The sequence below is a fragment of the Girardinichthys multiradiatus genome, chromosome 21 (assembly GCF_021462225.1).
Source record: "Girardinichthys multiradiatus isolate DD_20200921_A chromosome 21, DD_fGirMul_XY1, whole genome shotgun sequence".
Lineage (NCBI taxonomy): Eukaryota > Metazoa > Chordata > Actinopteri > Cyprinodontiformes > Goodeidae > Girardinichthys > Girardinichthys multiradiatus.
In genome coordinates, this window is record NC_061813.1 from 19,489,121 (window position 1) to 19,506,090 (window position 16,970).

Genomic DNA, 16,970 nt, shown 5'->3' on the forward strand with positions numbered 1-16,970 from the left:
GAGTATTCCTCCTTTTTAGACATTCAGGAGAAGGTTGGAAAGCGGATTAGGTATTTTGTGCACACATATCCTATATTTAAAATTTCCACTGGCCATTGCTAGTGTCCAATGTAACTCTCTCATACTGTTGCATGTTGAGGTGGTCTATGTCCATTAACCATAATCATCATTGCTTTCTGATGGTTTGCTTACAGCTGACTTACTATTTCAGGCTCACTTTTACAAGTAAAGGGGTCATTTGGATCCTTTTGAATTTTCTGATTTGCAATCCGCATTTGTTTGTTTTATTTTTTTAAACTTTAATATGTGATTTATAAATATGCTTGTCATCTTGAGTTGGTGTTAAGTGCTGTAAATGTAATCAATAACCAGGAACTTTAATATGACCGAAGTAATTACTTTAGCTACAAAAGTACTTTCCTTACCGAAGATATACATAGGAAAATAATTTTAAAATATTCAAGTAAGATTGCTAATAATTACTGCTGTAAATTAAATTAAATTACCCTACAATTGAAACAAAAATATGATTCCATTGTTTTGTTTTTTTCATTATGTTAAATCATTTTGGGATGATCTTTCACAGAGGATAAAAAAACTATTAACATTAACAAAGATCAAATTTTTTTTCCCCTAATTGAAAATATGCCATACTCTTCTTCAGTAGTTGTGGATATTTTCTTTTCTGGACAGCAATTTTATAAACCTAACACCATGTAGAAATGCTAATTTGTCACTCAGTGTGTTGCACTCAGGGCTGCAAGAACCAGCACAACCCTGGAATAAGCCTAAAGACTAATATTTTCCAACAACAACGTCTCACATAGAAGCATTGAAACTGACAGGAGCACCAACCCATAGGTAAAGAGAGATGCACCAGATCCATTTCATCTGTCTGCACAGCGGTTGGCCGTTCCACTTTCAGTCACACTGTGAAGGACTGACTCCTGCTGTCCAGACAGAAACAACATCCAATATTTCCTCGAAGTCTTATCAGGGACTTTGGGTTACACCCTGAATGTCACATTTTGCATGATCAAGCACCATCACTATCTCTGCTTCAGCATGCCAAATTATATAATTTAATTTAAGGTAACTGTAGTGCTTCTGGAAAAGAAGTCGTGCATTAGCAGGTTTTAAAAATACTGTATAAATCAATACTGTTAGAGAAAAGAAAAAGGTAAATCTTTCTGAATGTCCAAAGGAGGGAGTACAATACACAAACACCTCTACAGCCCTAACTTTGAGTGACAGAGGTAACATATTTCAAAATGTGATATTTTGAGTTTATATTGGCATTTGTGAGTTTCCTGCAGTAAATCAGAAAGTTCTGTACCACGGCTACCACTGATAAGCTCCATACTCAAAACTAATGCGGGTGAACCGATCGGGGGACAGTAAGTTTTATAGTGCCTATTTTCCATTGCATTAAAACTGTTGTAAAACGGGATGTGATGGAACACAATGCTTGCAGGAGATTTTATCAAAACCAATACACAGGAAGAGAGAATGTTATCAAGTTTATTTTTATCAGAACTTATTTATGTGTGTCTTGTCAGGTATACAAAGCAGGCCTATTTCATTGTCTGCAATTACTTTGGGGTTTATAACCTTTTGAAATCAGCAAAAAAACTTTAACATCATCACTGTCTTATATTCGTCAGAGCTAGAAGAAGCTTTGTGTGTGTATTCTTGTGTTTCTACATATGCAACTTGCGGTGGCCTTAACATGGCCACTGTGATCACACTGGCAGCAGGCAGGCATTTTGGCCCTTAATTTCTTTGGATACCTCCTGACCACATACATATCCACACATACACTGACACACTTGTTCTCCCTGCTGGGGTGGGTTGATTAGTGTGGACTCCCTGCTGATGTAAAAGCGAGGGTCGTCAAGAGCATTCTGGGAAGAAATAAACAAGGCAAATGCATGTCTTGGAAGCGCTGAAGACTCACACAGATGCCGCCAAGCACAAAGTACAAAAGCTTACAAAAGCTAGCAGATGCTCTCACACATATGCATGTAGCAAGGCAAGTTGTGTGTATTGATTGTTAGGCAGATTCCCTCTGCTGAGGGTGATTTGCAGATGACCGTACCTTGAACCTTTGCTGCAGTGTCCTCAATATTGATATATTACAGCCAGAGGAGCACTCAACTGAATACAATTGGAAAAAAAAATTACTGTACTTGATGGGCAAAGGAGATTGGTATAAAGGTACTTTGAAAAAAATAAGGAAAAAGTTAAACGCAGAGACATAGAAAGTGAAATAAAGACAAAGGTGCAAAGACGCAGGCAAGGATGGAAAAATGGATCGGACTTGGTGTCACTAAAGGTGATATATAGAGCAGAGGGTGAGGAGAGTGAGCGAGCTTCTCTTTCAGCTCCACTAGTAATACCCCTTTCTAAAACATCCCTCATATTTAATGGACAGCTACAAGGGAAAGGAGGAAAAGGAGAACACATATCTTGCATTCACCCAACACACACATGCATGCTACCCTGAAGTACACAGAGAATGACACACATTAAAGAGAAGATGCCCCGAGACTGAAAGGTGCCTGAAATGGGTAGAAGGATATGGGGATTGAAAGAAGAAAGAGGACTTGAAGACTTGAGGGAAAATAATGTGCAAATGTATCAATGGTGTGAGTGAAGTACTTTTGGATTCACACTGACCAAACATACAGTGCCTTCATTGTGGAGAAAAATTTATGCTGTGCAAAGTAGATGGGGAGAAAGACACAGCCAAGCATAAGCAAATGATTTTTTTTTACCTTACTTTGACTATCTATGTTCTAAATCCAAAATGATTTCTTGAGTTTTAGAGCACAATATCAATCCTGATACTTATTTTACAGTAGCTACTTATTTGAAATTAAATTAAGTTCATTTTTACCTCAGGTTTTTTATATATGTCTTTGCACTTTATAAAATAAGTATTTACTAAAAACAAAACTAGAACTTTTTGTGTTTTTGAAAACATATTTGTCACCTCTGCACCACTCACCAGGCTCAAGTCTCAGTGATGGCCAGTGGCATGCCGTACGTCTGGTAGCCAAAGAGAATTTTGTCCTGTTGACAGTAGACGGCGAAGAAATGTCTGCCGTGCGTTCCACCTCACCTCTCAGCATTACTACGGGAGGAACATATCACCTAGGAGGTAAGGATGACCCAAAAACCATCACAGCAAGGTTGTCATGCACAGTGCACCATTTCCTTTCAGCCACATTCAGACTTTACAAAGTAGCGTCAAAGCAAGTTTTAATTTAAACAAGAGTTTTTGTGGTAAATTACAGAAAGGTCTGATTTTTAAACAAAATTGGCAAAAAACATAGAAAAATGGAACAATCTATAGATCCTTGGGTGCTACTTGCTATGCTTATGTGTCTTCACTACATCCAGTGCCTTGTAAACGTTCATTCCCCTTGCTTTTTTTTTTTTTTTACATTTTGTCCCATTATACTCACAAAATACAATGTATTTTATTAGAATTTTATGTGATAACCATAATTATCATGTGAAAGGAAAATGATTCATGGCTCTTAAATATTTTTACATATACAAATCTTTACAGCTCCACATAGATTTGTATTGAGATCCTTCTGTGTCCCCTCTGGCTGCTGTTATAGCTGTGATCTTCTGGTGTGTATCTACCAGCTTTGCAAATATAGTGACTGAAATGTTTACCCCACCATGACCAGCATCTCCTTCCCTACTGTAAAAACCATTTCCTCAGCACGATGCTTCCATCAACATGATTCAGGGTTGGGTGATGTATTCATTGGTATGTGCAGTGTCAGTTTTCACCCATACATGGCATATTGTAAGTACCTTTTCCATGTATCTGCTGAGTCTGCCATTGGTTTTTCACAAACTGCAAATGGAACTTCTTATGGCATTCTTTAAAGAATCACTTTCTTCTTGCTCCTCTTCTAAATTATTGGAGGACACAAATAATGATGTCATAACAACAGATTCCTCATCTGAGCAATGTATCTCTCCAGCTCCTCCAAAGTTTTTATGAAGCTCTTAGCTGCTTTTCTCATTGATGCTGTCCTTCCCCAGCGGACCGGTTTGAGTGGGCAACTGTATTTTGATAGATCTTTTTTCAGATGATGGAATAAAGATTGTTCTGTTAGATGTTCAAAGCTTGGAATCTTGTTTTGCAGTGAGGCCCTGCTTTAAACCTCTTACAACTTTCCGGTCTACTGTGTTGGTTTATAATTTTCTTGTTTATTAATGTTCCTTCCACTTTGTCTCCTTAACATAAAATCCCCAACGAATACAATCAAAGTTTGTGGCTGTAATGTGACAAAATGTGGAAAAAAAAGACATCTCTGCCACAAATTCTACTTAAATGCAGTCCTTACATTTTCAGCTTTGCTGACATTTTGTTGCTTGTGGATATATTCTCCAGTGGAAACAGCTCAGAAACTACAAAACCCAGTACTGATCTACCCAGATATAGCATGGGCAGCATCTTTAATCTGTCTGAATTAGAAGTACGCTGGGTTAATGACGCCAGACACCGTTATCTGTCTGCTAAACGATGTGTGTGCAAGGGGTCTCTGTATGAAATTACAGTGTCTGAGAGAGCTACCGTGGCTCCGATTGCTCCATCATGCCTTGGTCTCTTCTCCCTGGCACAGTGCAATCTCCTCAATCAAGAAAAACCTTTTCCTCAGACTAGTCAATACGCTTCAGAGCACTTTACACACACACCTCAAGATTCTTCTACGTTGTTGTCTGTTTAAATGTATTTCTCACTAAAGTTAGGTGAATGCCTCAACTCCATGGTGACTATTTTCTTTTGTTAAATCTACAGCTGTGTGTGCCTGAATGTAGCTCTAGTTTTAGCTTCTTCATTTGTCTTGTTTTTCTCTTTCATTTCTTTTAATCAAGGGTCGCAAAGACTTTTACTTAAACCCTTAAAAGTTCTTCATTATTATGATTCATTCCAGTGTCTCTTTTTATCCCATGTCTGTCTTCTCTGGTGTTTCCTTACTCCTTTTCTTCTTATCTCCAGTCTTTATTTTGGTTGAATTGGTGATTGATTGATTTTAGTGAGCAGAGCTGTGAATCAATAGAGGCTGAGAGGAGACAATCTCTGTAATGTCTTTACTCCTAAACCGTATGCGGATTATGATCTGCTTTATTTATGTATACATAAAAAGTGATGTGTATATTTTAACTTGAATACGATGAAAACAGCGAGAGGCTGGCAATGGTTTATAAAATCTTTGTGTACTATTCAGAAAACATATATTCATACACATTTATCAATACAATTTTGAGTTAAACAAGAACTTGTTTGTGGGCTTTTCCCTACTGGCAGAGGTAATTATAGGGCTGAAATAGCAGCAGCTGGGACTGGGGCTTTCCTTGTAATTTTTCAATACATAATGACTGCTGAAGGGCTACGAGCCTGGTGGTAATCGCAAGTTTGGAGGCTGCAGGGGATACAAAACTGTTGACTATTACTACAAAGAAATTCTTAGGACATCAACTTTCAGACTTGGAAGGACATTTGAAAAAGACAATCCTGGAAATGCTGTATCCAAAAAAAAAAAAAAAGATACACTGCTTTCCAAACCTATTCAGATTCAAGCAGCCGTTTTTTTTTATTTATTTATTTTTTATCATAATTTATAATAGATTTTTGTTGGATTTAAACACAAAATAGCTACTATTTAAATATGCAAAATATTTGTAATCAAACTATGAATCAAACTGCAGATGAAACTAGAAAAAAAACAGACCTACTGCAGTGTTATCCTTTGGCGTTTTTGTCTAATTCAATAGGTTGAGTGGGCTGCCTTTTCTGGGCTGATGTTGTTGATGTTATCGCCACTTCACTGCATTTATCCCACCACAGAATTTCACATAATATCCTGCATTGTCATAGGAGGGACAGCAGAAGAAGGGGCTCACCCAGGGTGCCATTTATGGAAGAATTGCCACAGCACATAAAATTAAGATATAATAGAACTAACAGAACAATAGAACTAACAGAATAGTATCCTGCAGCTTGACCAACCATGTGCATGGATTATTAAAGACTACATCGTCCTGAAAAGTGCCAACATGCATCAGAGCAGGCAGTGTAGCCAGTGTCAGCTGCAAACCAGGCAGGGGTGGTAACAGAAACTACAGCAGCAACTAGAGACTGGATCTTGTTTCCCTAGTTGGAGGCCGCACACACAGAATTACTCAGCAAAAGTATAGTAAAGAATGGGAAGATGGAGTAGCAGCAGACAAGGAACTTATTTTAAAGATTTAGCAATGATTTTATGGTGCCGATGTGTCAGTAAATGTAACTCTACTTTTCAACTTTTGCGGAAGTCTCCTGAAAATATTTAATGATGTTGCTGTTTTTTATTGTTTGGTAAAACTAGTTTGTGAGGGAAGTTGTAAACTGACAGTTTGACTCCATCTGAGGAAGTGGCATACACTGACTAGTTTGTAAACTTGACCAATGGGTCATTAGTGGGTTAGGCACAGACTCAGTTGCTACCTGTTCTCAGTGGTTGTTCTGATTTATTTTTCATAGGAGGTGTTTCCCTATTTCATCATGTTTTTAATGTTTCTCTAAGGGATAGTTGTAGTCTTTATTATTGTTTTACAAACAGACCTTAATCTGTATTTCTTCACAGCTATAAGCTTCAACATTGTACAGATGCTTAATTAAGCATCAAGCTTAATTTATTAAGCTTGTCTAACTTACAAAGTGATGTATACAGTTGTTAAAGGCCTTTTTCAAGTATGTAAATGCTGAAATTGTATGTTTCCTAAATTACACAGGAGTCCTTAATTGAACTACAGGGGTTGGACAATGAAACTGAAACACCTGGTTTTAGACCACAATAATTTATTAGTATGGTGTAGGGCCTCTTTTTGCGGCCAATACAGCATCAATTCGTCTTGGGAATGACATATACAAGTCCTGCACAGTGGTCAGAGGCATTTTAAGCTATTCTTCTTGCAGGATAGTGGCCAGGTCACTATGTGATACTGGTGGAGGAAAACGTTTCCTGACCCGCTCCACCAAAACACCCCAAAGTGGCTCAAATATTTAGATCTGGTGACTGTGCAGGCCATGGGAGATGTTCAACTTCACCTTCATGTTCATCAAACCAATCTTTCACCAGTCTAGCTGTGTGTATTGGTGCATTGTCATCCTGATACACGGCACTGCCTTCAGGATACAATGTTTGAACCATTGGATGCACATGGTCCTCAAGAATGGTTCGGTAGTCCTTGGCAGTGACGCGCCCATCTAGCACAAGTATTGGGCCAAGGGAATGCCATGATATGGCAGCCTAAACCATCACTGATCCGCCCCCATGCTTCACTCTGGGCATGCAACAGTCTGGGTCGTACGCTTCTTTGGGGCTTCTCCACACCGTAACTCTCCTGGATGTGGGAAAAACAGTAAAGGTGGACTCATCAGAGAACAATACATGTTTCACATTGTCCACAGCCCAAGATTTGTGCTCCTTGCACCATTGAAACAGACGTTTGGCATTGGCATGAGTGACCAAAGGTTTGGCTATAGCAGCCCGGCCATGTATATTGACCCTGTGGATCTCCCGACGGACAGTTCTGGTGGAATCAGGAGAGTTGAGGTGCACATTTAATTCTGCCGTGATTTGGGCAGCCGTGGTTTTATGTTTTTTGGATACAATCCGGGTTAGCACCCGAACATCCCTTTCAGACAGCTTCCTCTTGCGTCCACAGTTAATCCTGTTGGATGTGTTTCGTTCTTCTTGGTGGTATGCTGACATTACCCTGGATACCGTGGCTTTTGATACATCACAAAGACTTGCTGTCTTGGTCACAGATGCGCCAGCAAGACGTGCACCAACAATTTGTCCTCTTTTGAACTCTGGTATGTCACCCATAATGTTGTGTGCATTTCAATATTTTGAGCAAAACTGTGCTCTTACCCTGGTAATTGAACCTTCACACTCTGCTCTTACTGGTGCAATGTGCAATCAATGAAGACTGGCTACTAGGCTGGTCCAATTTAGCCATGAAACCTCCCACACTAAAATGACAGGTGTTTCAGTTTCATTGTCCAACCCCTGTATGTCATTAAGATAATTTATTTCAGTGTCTTAATATTGATCGCTATTTAATTACCAAAAAGATAAAACCATAAAACAAATCCATTTAAATTCTGAAAATAGACAGAAAATACACACCTTAAAGACACTGTATGTGTACTGTTCCAGAATGTTTGTTACAAAGACTTTACTGTGGTCAATTTCTATTTAAATAGTATAGTTCATATGTCATTTCCCAGATTGTTTTAAAGCATCACGCAGTGATTTACATCCTTATGCACGTGCAGTAGCTTCACTAATAATAGCTGTAGTAACTTAAAACAGTCTGTGTGGGTTAATGTGGCCATTTTTCCTTCTTTTAACTTGTCTTAATGGAATGTGTGGGTGTTTGACCAAATGCCGTGAAACTCCACAGCACACAGATGAACATGCGTTTAGACCTCAGAGAGAATATCTGGAACATTTATTTTAAATGCTCCAACCCATCAGAGGCTAATTTCCATCCTAGAACAGAGGAAGCAGAATAATATATTGAGTGTACAAAAGATAGTTTAGCCTTTAGTTTGCCCTCAATTATTCTTTCCGATCACTCAACTTGATGAGTCAAACAGGGCAGGCAAATTAAGCTGTCCTAAAGCTCTCGTACAGTCTTTCATCAGCACTTCCTGTAAGTGAGACATTACATTCAGTTTGCCACAATTAGCAGAGTCCCTTTGTGTCATGAAGACCCTATGTTCTTTTCTATACCTGAGAAGACCTGAGAATATTGCTCTCAGTAATTTATGTACATTCAGTCATCCATCTGCTTCAAATCACAAGTCCTTAAGGCATTCGTTTGCTGTGTTTCCAGTGGAACCTGTATTGATGAGAGACCACTAAACCAACTGAAGCAAGTAAAGGCAGTTTTTGTGTCATTTTAAAATTGTCTGTACCTGTTGTCCAAGTGCAGTGCTAAATTTCAGCCTGATTGATGAGGGCAAAAAACTCTTTGCACCTGACTCAGTTGCATTTATATGTATGTGAGGTTTCCTATTGCAGCCCTGGGTTTTGAAAATTATTCAATATATGCTACAAAAAAGCCTTTGAAGAATAATTTATTTGCAGCTTTTGTGTTTTATTTTAATAGAGACACTATATTCCATTCCTGGCTGACATCTCTGTTTTCACCTCCATTGCCCAGAGTACAAAAGAATTATAAAAAAAAACTACCTAAATAAAAGATGAGGTTGTAATGCAGTCCAGCCATTTTTGTCGGAATGCTTTCTGGAATAGAAGCTGTTCACGGATATTTCAGGGATGGACAGTAGACTACAGTCACAGTTAGCTAAGTTTTTTTTTTCACTGTTATTTATTAAACTAATTACATTTAAATTATTGTAATTTATTTACTAAGGCAGATATTATTTTTTACAATTTAAAAAAAAAAAGTGTTATTGCTGTTAATTGATTCAAAATACGACAGTATTTATCATACTAATGCACTCCTAGCATTTGCCAAATAGATTTTTCCTATGTGCTAGAGTTGTTTTTTATGACTTGGCCAACAACTATAGTAAAATTAAATTTCGAACCATATAAACTGTAGCTCAGGCTTTCTCCTCCTCATCCTCCACCTCATCCTCCACCTTCTCATTGTCCCTTCTGATTGATAAATACGATTTTATGTCTTTTCTTTGATTGCGTGGCAAAGACATTTTACAATTAAAAACTTATTTTGGTCTCCCAGCCATCAGCTAATTTGCAATTAGGAGGTGTTTCCCTACTTCACAGGGACCCCATTACACATCGATGTCTATATGGTAGAGGCCAAATGTTGCGTGGTATTTCTTGCTGTGGAAAGCATGGGTTGTTCATTTTTGCTGCTTGGTGAGATCCATTTTATTGCAGCCAGAGCTCTTGCAGAATAGGATGCACAATAGCAGCCACACTGCCAAGAGAATTAGTATTTGGAGTGCTACCAGCCTGGAGTGGGCATAATGAAGTTTTAGCCTTGGTAGGAGTGTAGTGTGGCCAGCGTTGCTTCATATTTTCTGATGGTTAATACATAACAGTCATAGATAACCTATCAGTGGTGCTAACAGTGTTCTTGATGCAGTATCCAGGACTCAGACACACTATGTTGCCAAAAGTGTTGGGGCACACCAACAAATCAATGAATTTCGGTGTTCCAGTCACTTCCAAGGTGTATACAGTTTGTTTTTGTTTGTGGTGACTGTGGTTCAGTAGGAAGAGTAGTCATCTTACAATCAGAAGGTTGTGGGTTTGATTCCAGCTTCTTCCTGCCATATGTCAATGTGCCCCTGGGCAATCGATGTATAAATGTGAGTGTGAAAAGGCACTATATAAGTTCAGTCCATTGACCATTTTAGAGAAACTTGACTGGTCTGCACAAAGTCTTGACCTCAACCTTCTTCAACACCTATAGGATGAAGTAGAGCAGAGGGTCCAATTACATTTTTTTAATCTAACTATGATCACACTCCTAAACCTTGTTAAATATGTTTACAGAATAGGTAAAGATGCAAATACTTTTGGCAATATAGTTTATCTTGCCACCACAATAAACCACCATGACTGTAGAATTAGAGACAATGTTCAATTATGCGTTATGGGAATTTTTAAAGCACTCCAGAAGACCTCTGCAAAACTGCGAAGACAATTTATGTTCAGGCTGATTTCAAATGTCCTCGTATTACACCAGGTGTGAAGGGGCATTAGTAAAACAAAATGTATTTGAGTAACATCTGACTTGCTTTCTGTCATGTGGCTCTATTTATTTTTGTATGCTTTCATTTGTTTTTGGTTTACTTTTCTGCATACAGTTTTGGGGCTTACACTGAACACATAAAATCTAGTCTATCTGAAAATAAAGTCAAATGGGACATACCTTTAGGTAAGTGTAATCATGGTATGGAAAGCCAGAATGCCACTATGAAAAATCAGTTCAGTGGCAGCAATGAGAATTAGGCAGTAACTCATTTGGAGAAACACATTTTCTTGCCTTTACTTCTATTATTTTCTTTATTATGTCACACAAATAAAAATAAAAAAACTTTTTTCATACAGAAATAGACACCATTGTGTTTTAAAATAGGAAACCTGGGAAAATCAAGGACTATCGCGTACCCCCACCACACCCCTAAGACCAGATCTCTTAGGGTAACAAAATGGCTGCGAAGAGACACCCCTACTTTTACAAATGGGAGAGCAGCTGTTTCACTTGCTTTATTTTTTAAAGAATCTATGCAGATAGAAATACCCATTTTATTATCTACTTGCTTTGCTATTTACTTACATACTTATTAGGTTAGCAAAAATCACCAGATTGTTCTGTCTTTCACTGTCTCTTGCTCTTCACGCTCTGTCAGACCTGGTTTTTTTAACAGGCTGGAGAACCCAAAGCCTATTTTACACAGTGTAGTTTCTCACTCTTGAAGCTGTGCTTAGAGACATTTTTAAGTGACTGACACAAGACATCCACAAATTGAATTTCTGAAGAGGCAGGACAGACATACTCTCTAACCAACAAATTTTTTCTCGTACAAAAGACCACAGAGTCATGCTCTGTCCTCTGCTGAAACAATGTAACAATGGATACAATAAAGAGAAGTGTGGCCAGTTATGAGATGCTACACTTCTGGGGATTGATAGGATTGTATATATATATAAATATATATTTTTAGTATTCTCTATATTGGTTTTGCAACCTCATTTTCTTTATACTTGGGATTGTTTCAAACATTGTGACTGCATGTATTTGCCAAATGCTTAGTTTTTATCATTTATCAATGTAATGCTATGAATCAGAAAAAGGCGGACCCAAGATTCAGCCAGACACAGTACTGAAAGTTTAAAAGGTTTATTCAGCCACAGGAAAACATCACACAAGTAACACTCCTCACAGCTTCCAGGAATCACTGAGGCAGAAAGAGGGATTAGTGACTTGTAGTCTCTCCAGATTTCGCAGGGATCAGAAAAGCCACTAACCTGCTTTTGTCTTGAGTGGAACTTGAAACCCAGAGGGGAAACCTCAGTGGGCGGCAGGCGGTGATCTCCACAGCACAGGTAAGAAGTGACTCCAGGCTGAATAATCCGAGGGCTAGGCCGGCTCAATAATCCAAGGACAGAAACAAGGTCAACAATCGGAACAAGAGGCGTCAGGCAAGGGGCAGGCAGAGGCATAAACCAGATGCAGGAAACAAGGTCGACAACTAAAATCCAAATAGTCCGACAGGGAGCAGGCAGAGGCATAAATCCAAGGCAAGGCAAGGTCAAGAACAATGATCAGACAGGAAGGAACGCTGGATATCTACTCACACGATGGCTTTCAAAAATCTGGCACCATCTGCTTGTCAGAGTCAGTATATATCACGGAAGACACAGGTGCTTGGCATGCCACAGATTGCACTACACTGCAGCAGCCACCAGGTGCATCTAATCTGCTGATTGCAGCCAGGGAGACAGGGTAGAGCAGACGTGCCAGAATCATAACATGTAATGACTTATTTTCTTTCAGTTAGGTATCAGTAGAAGATGTGGCATGGAGGACTGGTGTTTGGGATTTTGGTTTGCTGCAAGAAAGTCTTCAGTTTGAATATCATGACATTTGGCATTTGTCTACTTTAAGCTGTTTAAATAGATAAATAGATTTTATTTTAAAAAACTTTATAGTTTTTTTTCTATCTACTTAGCATTTTTTGTTGGAATATTTTTCTGACCTTTTGAAATACCAACCCAGAAAACTAATTTGGAAATTAGCATTTTCTTCCCTAAAGATTTTTATTCACAAATTAAAAGCAAAAACCTTGGAATGTTTGAATTAAAATGTGTTTTATCCACTAATTCCAGATGTTGGAACTGATTCCCCATCATTCTAGGATGGGTTAGACATGATGAGACTACAACGTAATTATCAAAGGGGGATCTTTGAATGTTTAATAGATGTGTAATGAAATTTTTAACCTCAATGTTGAAATGTCACCATATTTCTTATCTAGAGAAAATCTATTTCCAGGGTTCCTACACTATCACTCATCACTAACTGTAGAAAGTTATATTTATTTCTCACTTATCTTAAATAATCCAATTCAGATTTTTCTAAATATTATGGTTTTTACCTGAGAAAAGGTTTGCCCTCTGAAATAGTGCTTTACAACACTGCCAAATTGGAGCGAATGGGATGTTTCATGACTTGTAAGTAACAAAATCAGATAATAAAAGTTTTCCATCATGTCGTGAAGATAAAAAAATCGAGTCCACAAAAGTAGAGAATTTTAAAATTTAAAATCTTTACCAGCATAGTATTTTGCTAAGCACAATCAAGCTGCAGTCTGCATGACTTCCTCTTGCTAAACTGACATTGATGAAGCCCCCACTACTTCGAATTCAATAGTTTTACAGTAATTTGTGAACACTGTAGGAAAAATATAAGATAACATGATATTTTTGTTTGAAATGATTTTAAAAATGATTGCTGTACATCCAAAATGTTTAATAATGATGTAGTTGACATCATATTTGCAGCTTCCCATGTTTAGTTCAAATTTTAAAATATTATCAAACCAAAATATTGCTCAAACTTGCTCATGAATTTTTAAAAAAACATTTTATGATTTGTTTAAGTCTGTTATGCTTTTGGGGAAACACATTCTGTCTTTTTTTAGACAGACCATGAAATTAGCTTTCAGTTTTGTGTTAAGCTAAAGAGTTATTTCACTATTTATACCAAATTTGGATCACATTTGATTACCTGAAATTCCAAATCTAAAATAACACAATAATGTGGTGTCTCATCTCGTTCTCGCAAACCCAATAACATGTACAGTTTATTTTCACGGGTTTAATGTCTCGTTACTGAATGTGTACTTTTCTGTCAATTTTGTGAATAGTTTTTTATATTTGTCATGCATGTTTATTTTAATTCATTTTTTGAGTATTTTTACACATCATTAAAAAGTCTGTGAAATTAAAGCATTTGACTAACAGTAGAATTTTTTTTTTTTTTTTTTTTTTTTGCAATAGACACTTCATATCATTTTTGGAAACAGTGCTTTTGTCTATTCCGGATATGAGTTTGCTTGGACAATGTTTTAAATTAAACAGTATTTTGGCAGATATTCAGTTTGCGTGCTCTGAAATAATGCATCCGATTGAGTTGCCGCCTCGGCTGTGGCCTGGAAAATTAGACCTGTTGTTTTTCCAGTGTGTATTGTAATAGAAGCTCTCTGGGCACAACAGCAAGACAGTGAAAGAGTGCCAGGAGGACTGCAAGGAATTATTGCTGTTCCAGATACTGAAGGGAGTTCTGGTCTGCGTATGCTACAAATTAAAACCACAGAATGTCACTGATTTAAAAATAACAAGATTAATATTGAATTCAGCTTATTTAGGGAGAAATTTTAAATGTGGGTGTCCACATATATGACCATATGTTAATATATTTAAGTATTTTTCTAAAGTAGGACTGTTTTATTGATTGTTTTATTGGTGCTGAATAAAGTTAGCAGTATTTTTTTGGGATCAGTTAATTATGTGTGTAAAATGTAAAATAAAGGAAAAAAATACATTTTGAATCCAATAGAACATCTTAGAATGGAAACATTTCCATTTGATATACAACATACAGGGGTTGGACAATGAAACTAAAACACCTTGTTTTAGACCACAATAATTTATTAGTATGGTGTAGGGCCTCCTTTTGCGGCCAATACAGCATCAATTCGTCTTGGGAATGACATATACAAGTCCTGCACAGTGGTCAGAGGGATTTTAAGCCATTCTTCTTGCAGGATAGTGGCCTGGTCACTACGTGATACTGGTGGAGGAAAACGTTTCCTGACTCGCTCCTCCAAAACACCCCAAAGTGGCTCAATAATATCTAGATCTGGTGACTGTGCAGGCCATGGGAGATGTTCAACTTCACTTTCATGTTCATCAAACCAATCTTTCACCAGTCTTGCTGTGTGTATTGGTGCATTGTCATCCTGATACACGGCACCGCCTTCAGGATACAACGTTTGTACCATTGGATGAACCTGGTCCTCAAGAATGGTTCGGTAGTCCTTGAAAGGGACGCGCCCATCTAGCACAAGTATTGGGCCAAGGGAATGCCATGATATGGCAGCCCAAACCATCACTGATCCACCCCCATGCTTCACTCTGGGCATGCAACAGTCTCGGTGCTACGCTTCTTTGGGGCTTCTCCACACCGTAACTCTCCCGGATGTGGGAAAAACAGTAAAGGTGGACTCATCAGAGAACAATACATGTTTCACATTGTCCACAGCCCAAGATTTGCGCTCCTTGCACCATTGAAACAGACGTTTGGCATTGGCATGAGTGACCAAAGGTTTGGCTATAGCAGCCCGGCCATGTATATTGACCCTGTGGAGCTCCCGACGGACAGTTCTGGTGGAAACAGGAGAGTTGAGGTGCACATTTAATTCTGCCGTGATTTGGGCAGCCGTGGTTTTATGTTTTTTGGATACAATCCGGGTTAGCACCCGAACATCCCTTTCAGACAGCTTCCTCTTGCGTCCACAGTTAATCCTGTTGGATGTGGTTCGTCCTTCTTGGTGGTATGCTGACATTACCCTGGATACCGTGGCTCTTGATACATCACAAAGACTTGCTGTCTTGGTCACAGATGCGCCAGCAAGACGTGCACCAACAATTTGTCCTCTTTTGAACTCTGGTATGTCACCCATAATGTTGTGTGCATTTCAATATTTTGAGCAAAACTGTGCTCTTACCCTGCTAATTGAACCTTCACACTATGCTCTTACTGGTGCAATGTGCAATCAATGAAGGCTGGCTACCAGGCTGGTCCAATTTAGCCATGAAACCTTCTACACTAAAATGACAGGTGTTTAAGTTTCATTGTCCAACCCCTGTAGATTAAGTAGTTGTGTTGCGTTTACTAGCAGCTATTCAAACTTAAACTTGTGGATTTGGGTTTTCTTTCCTACTTGTAGGACTAGTGTGAATATGTATTTATGTTTGAAGTATAATATTCAAAATACAAATACATATTAACAAAAAATTCAAAATCTGTTTGAAACCTTTGTAAACTGTTGAAACATTTATGTGGTGGCTTCAATGGAGCATGAAGCAACAAATCCCTGTCGTCTTTGTTCCTTGTAACAATGTACATCCATCCACCCACAGGTTCATGCATTGCATCTCTCATTCTTCCAGATATTCAGGAAAGTATCCTTTGTATTCATAAGCTATAAACAGGATGCAAAGTGCTGCCAACCACCTGCTCTGTTCCACATCTTCACCCTTTCTCTCTCTATCTCTCACTCTCTCTCCATGTGTCCTCTCTCTTTTCTTGTGTGACTGCCTGTCTCCCACTCTTCTGAAAAGACAGCAGGCAGGTGTGGCAAAACAACAGACAGATGGCAAGAGTGACGGAAGAAACGTTTTAGGCATGAAATGAAAAAATGAAGATGGGAAAAAAGGTTTGGATCTGGCCAAAACAGGCACAGAGGCTTTACCTTTTTAAGGCAGCCACATGAACTGGATGTACACACGCACACACACTTACACACACACACCGTGTACATAGGCCTCTAACGGTATGCCTTTTCATGCTTTGGCCTTGAGGCCGATGGCCAAGCTGAAGAGTGTGACAGCTTATAACATCACTATGATGGAGATGTCATTGAGCTGCTGTGTTTTATGACTTACCTCTGTGCTTGTAGCTGAGATTTAGTTTTAGGTTCTCATGTCCTCTGCCTGTGCTTTCCACTTTATTATTCTGTAGGAAAGTGTACTCAAATATGAAGCTTTAATGCTAGATATGATGTAGGATTTTTTTGTACAATGTTGTGTAAGTGCATGATCATACCACACATATAAAGGATAAGCACACAGACTTGTTCCCGACTCAGTCAAGGC

The 16,970-nt window shown here is 38.4% G+C and overlaps 1 protein-coding gene across 3 annotated transcripts in view; it reads left to right on the forward strand.

Moving 5' to 3' along the window:
- cntnap2a (contactin associated protein 2a) overlaps positions 1–16,970 on the forward strand; it is a 498,604-nt gene that overhangs the window by 277,021 nt on the left and 204,613 nt on the right. For all 3 annotated transcript variants that reach the window (XM_047349232.1, XM_047349233.1, XM_047349234.1), the window contains exon 10: positions 3,014–3,163. In XM_047349232.1, the coding sequence (XP_047205188.1) occupies positions 3,014–3,163 (150 nt within the window). The remainder of the gene's footprint in view (positions 1–3,013; positions 3,164–16,970) is intronic.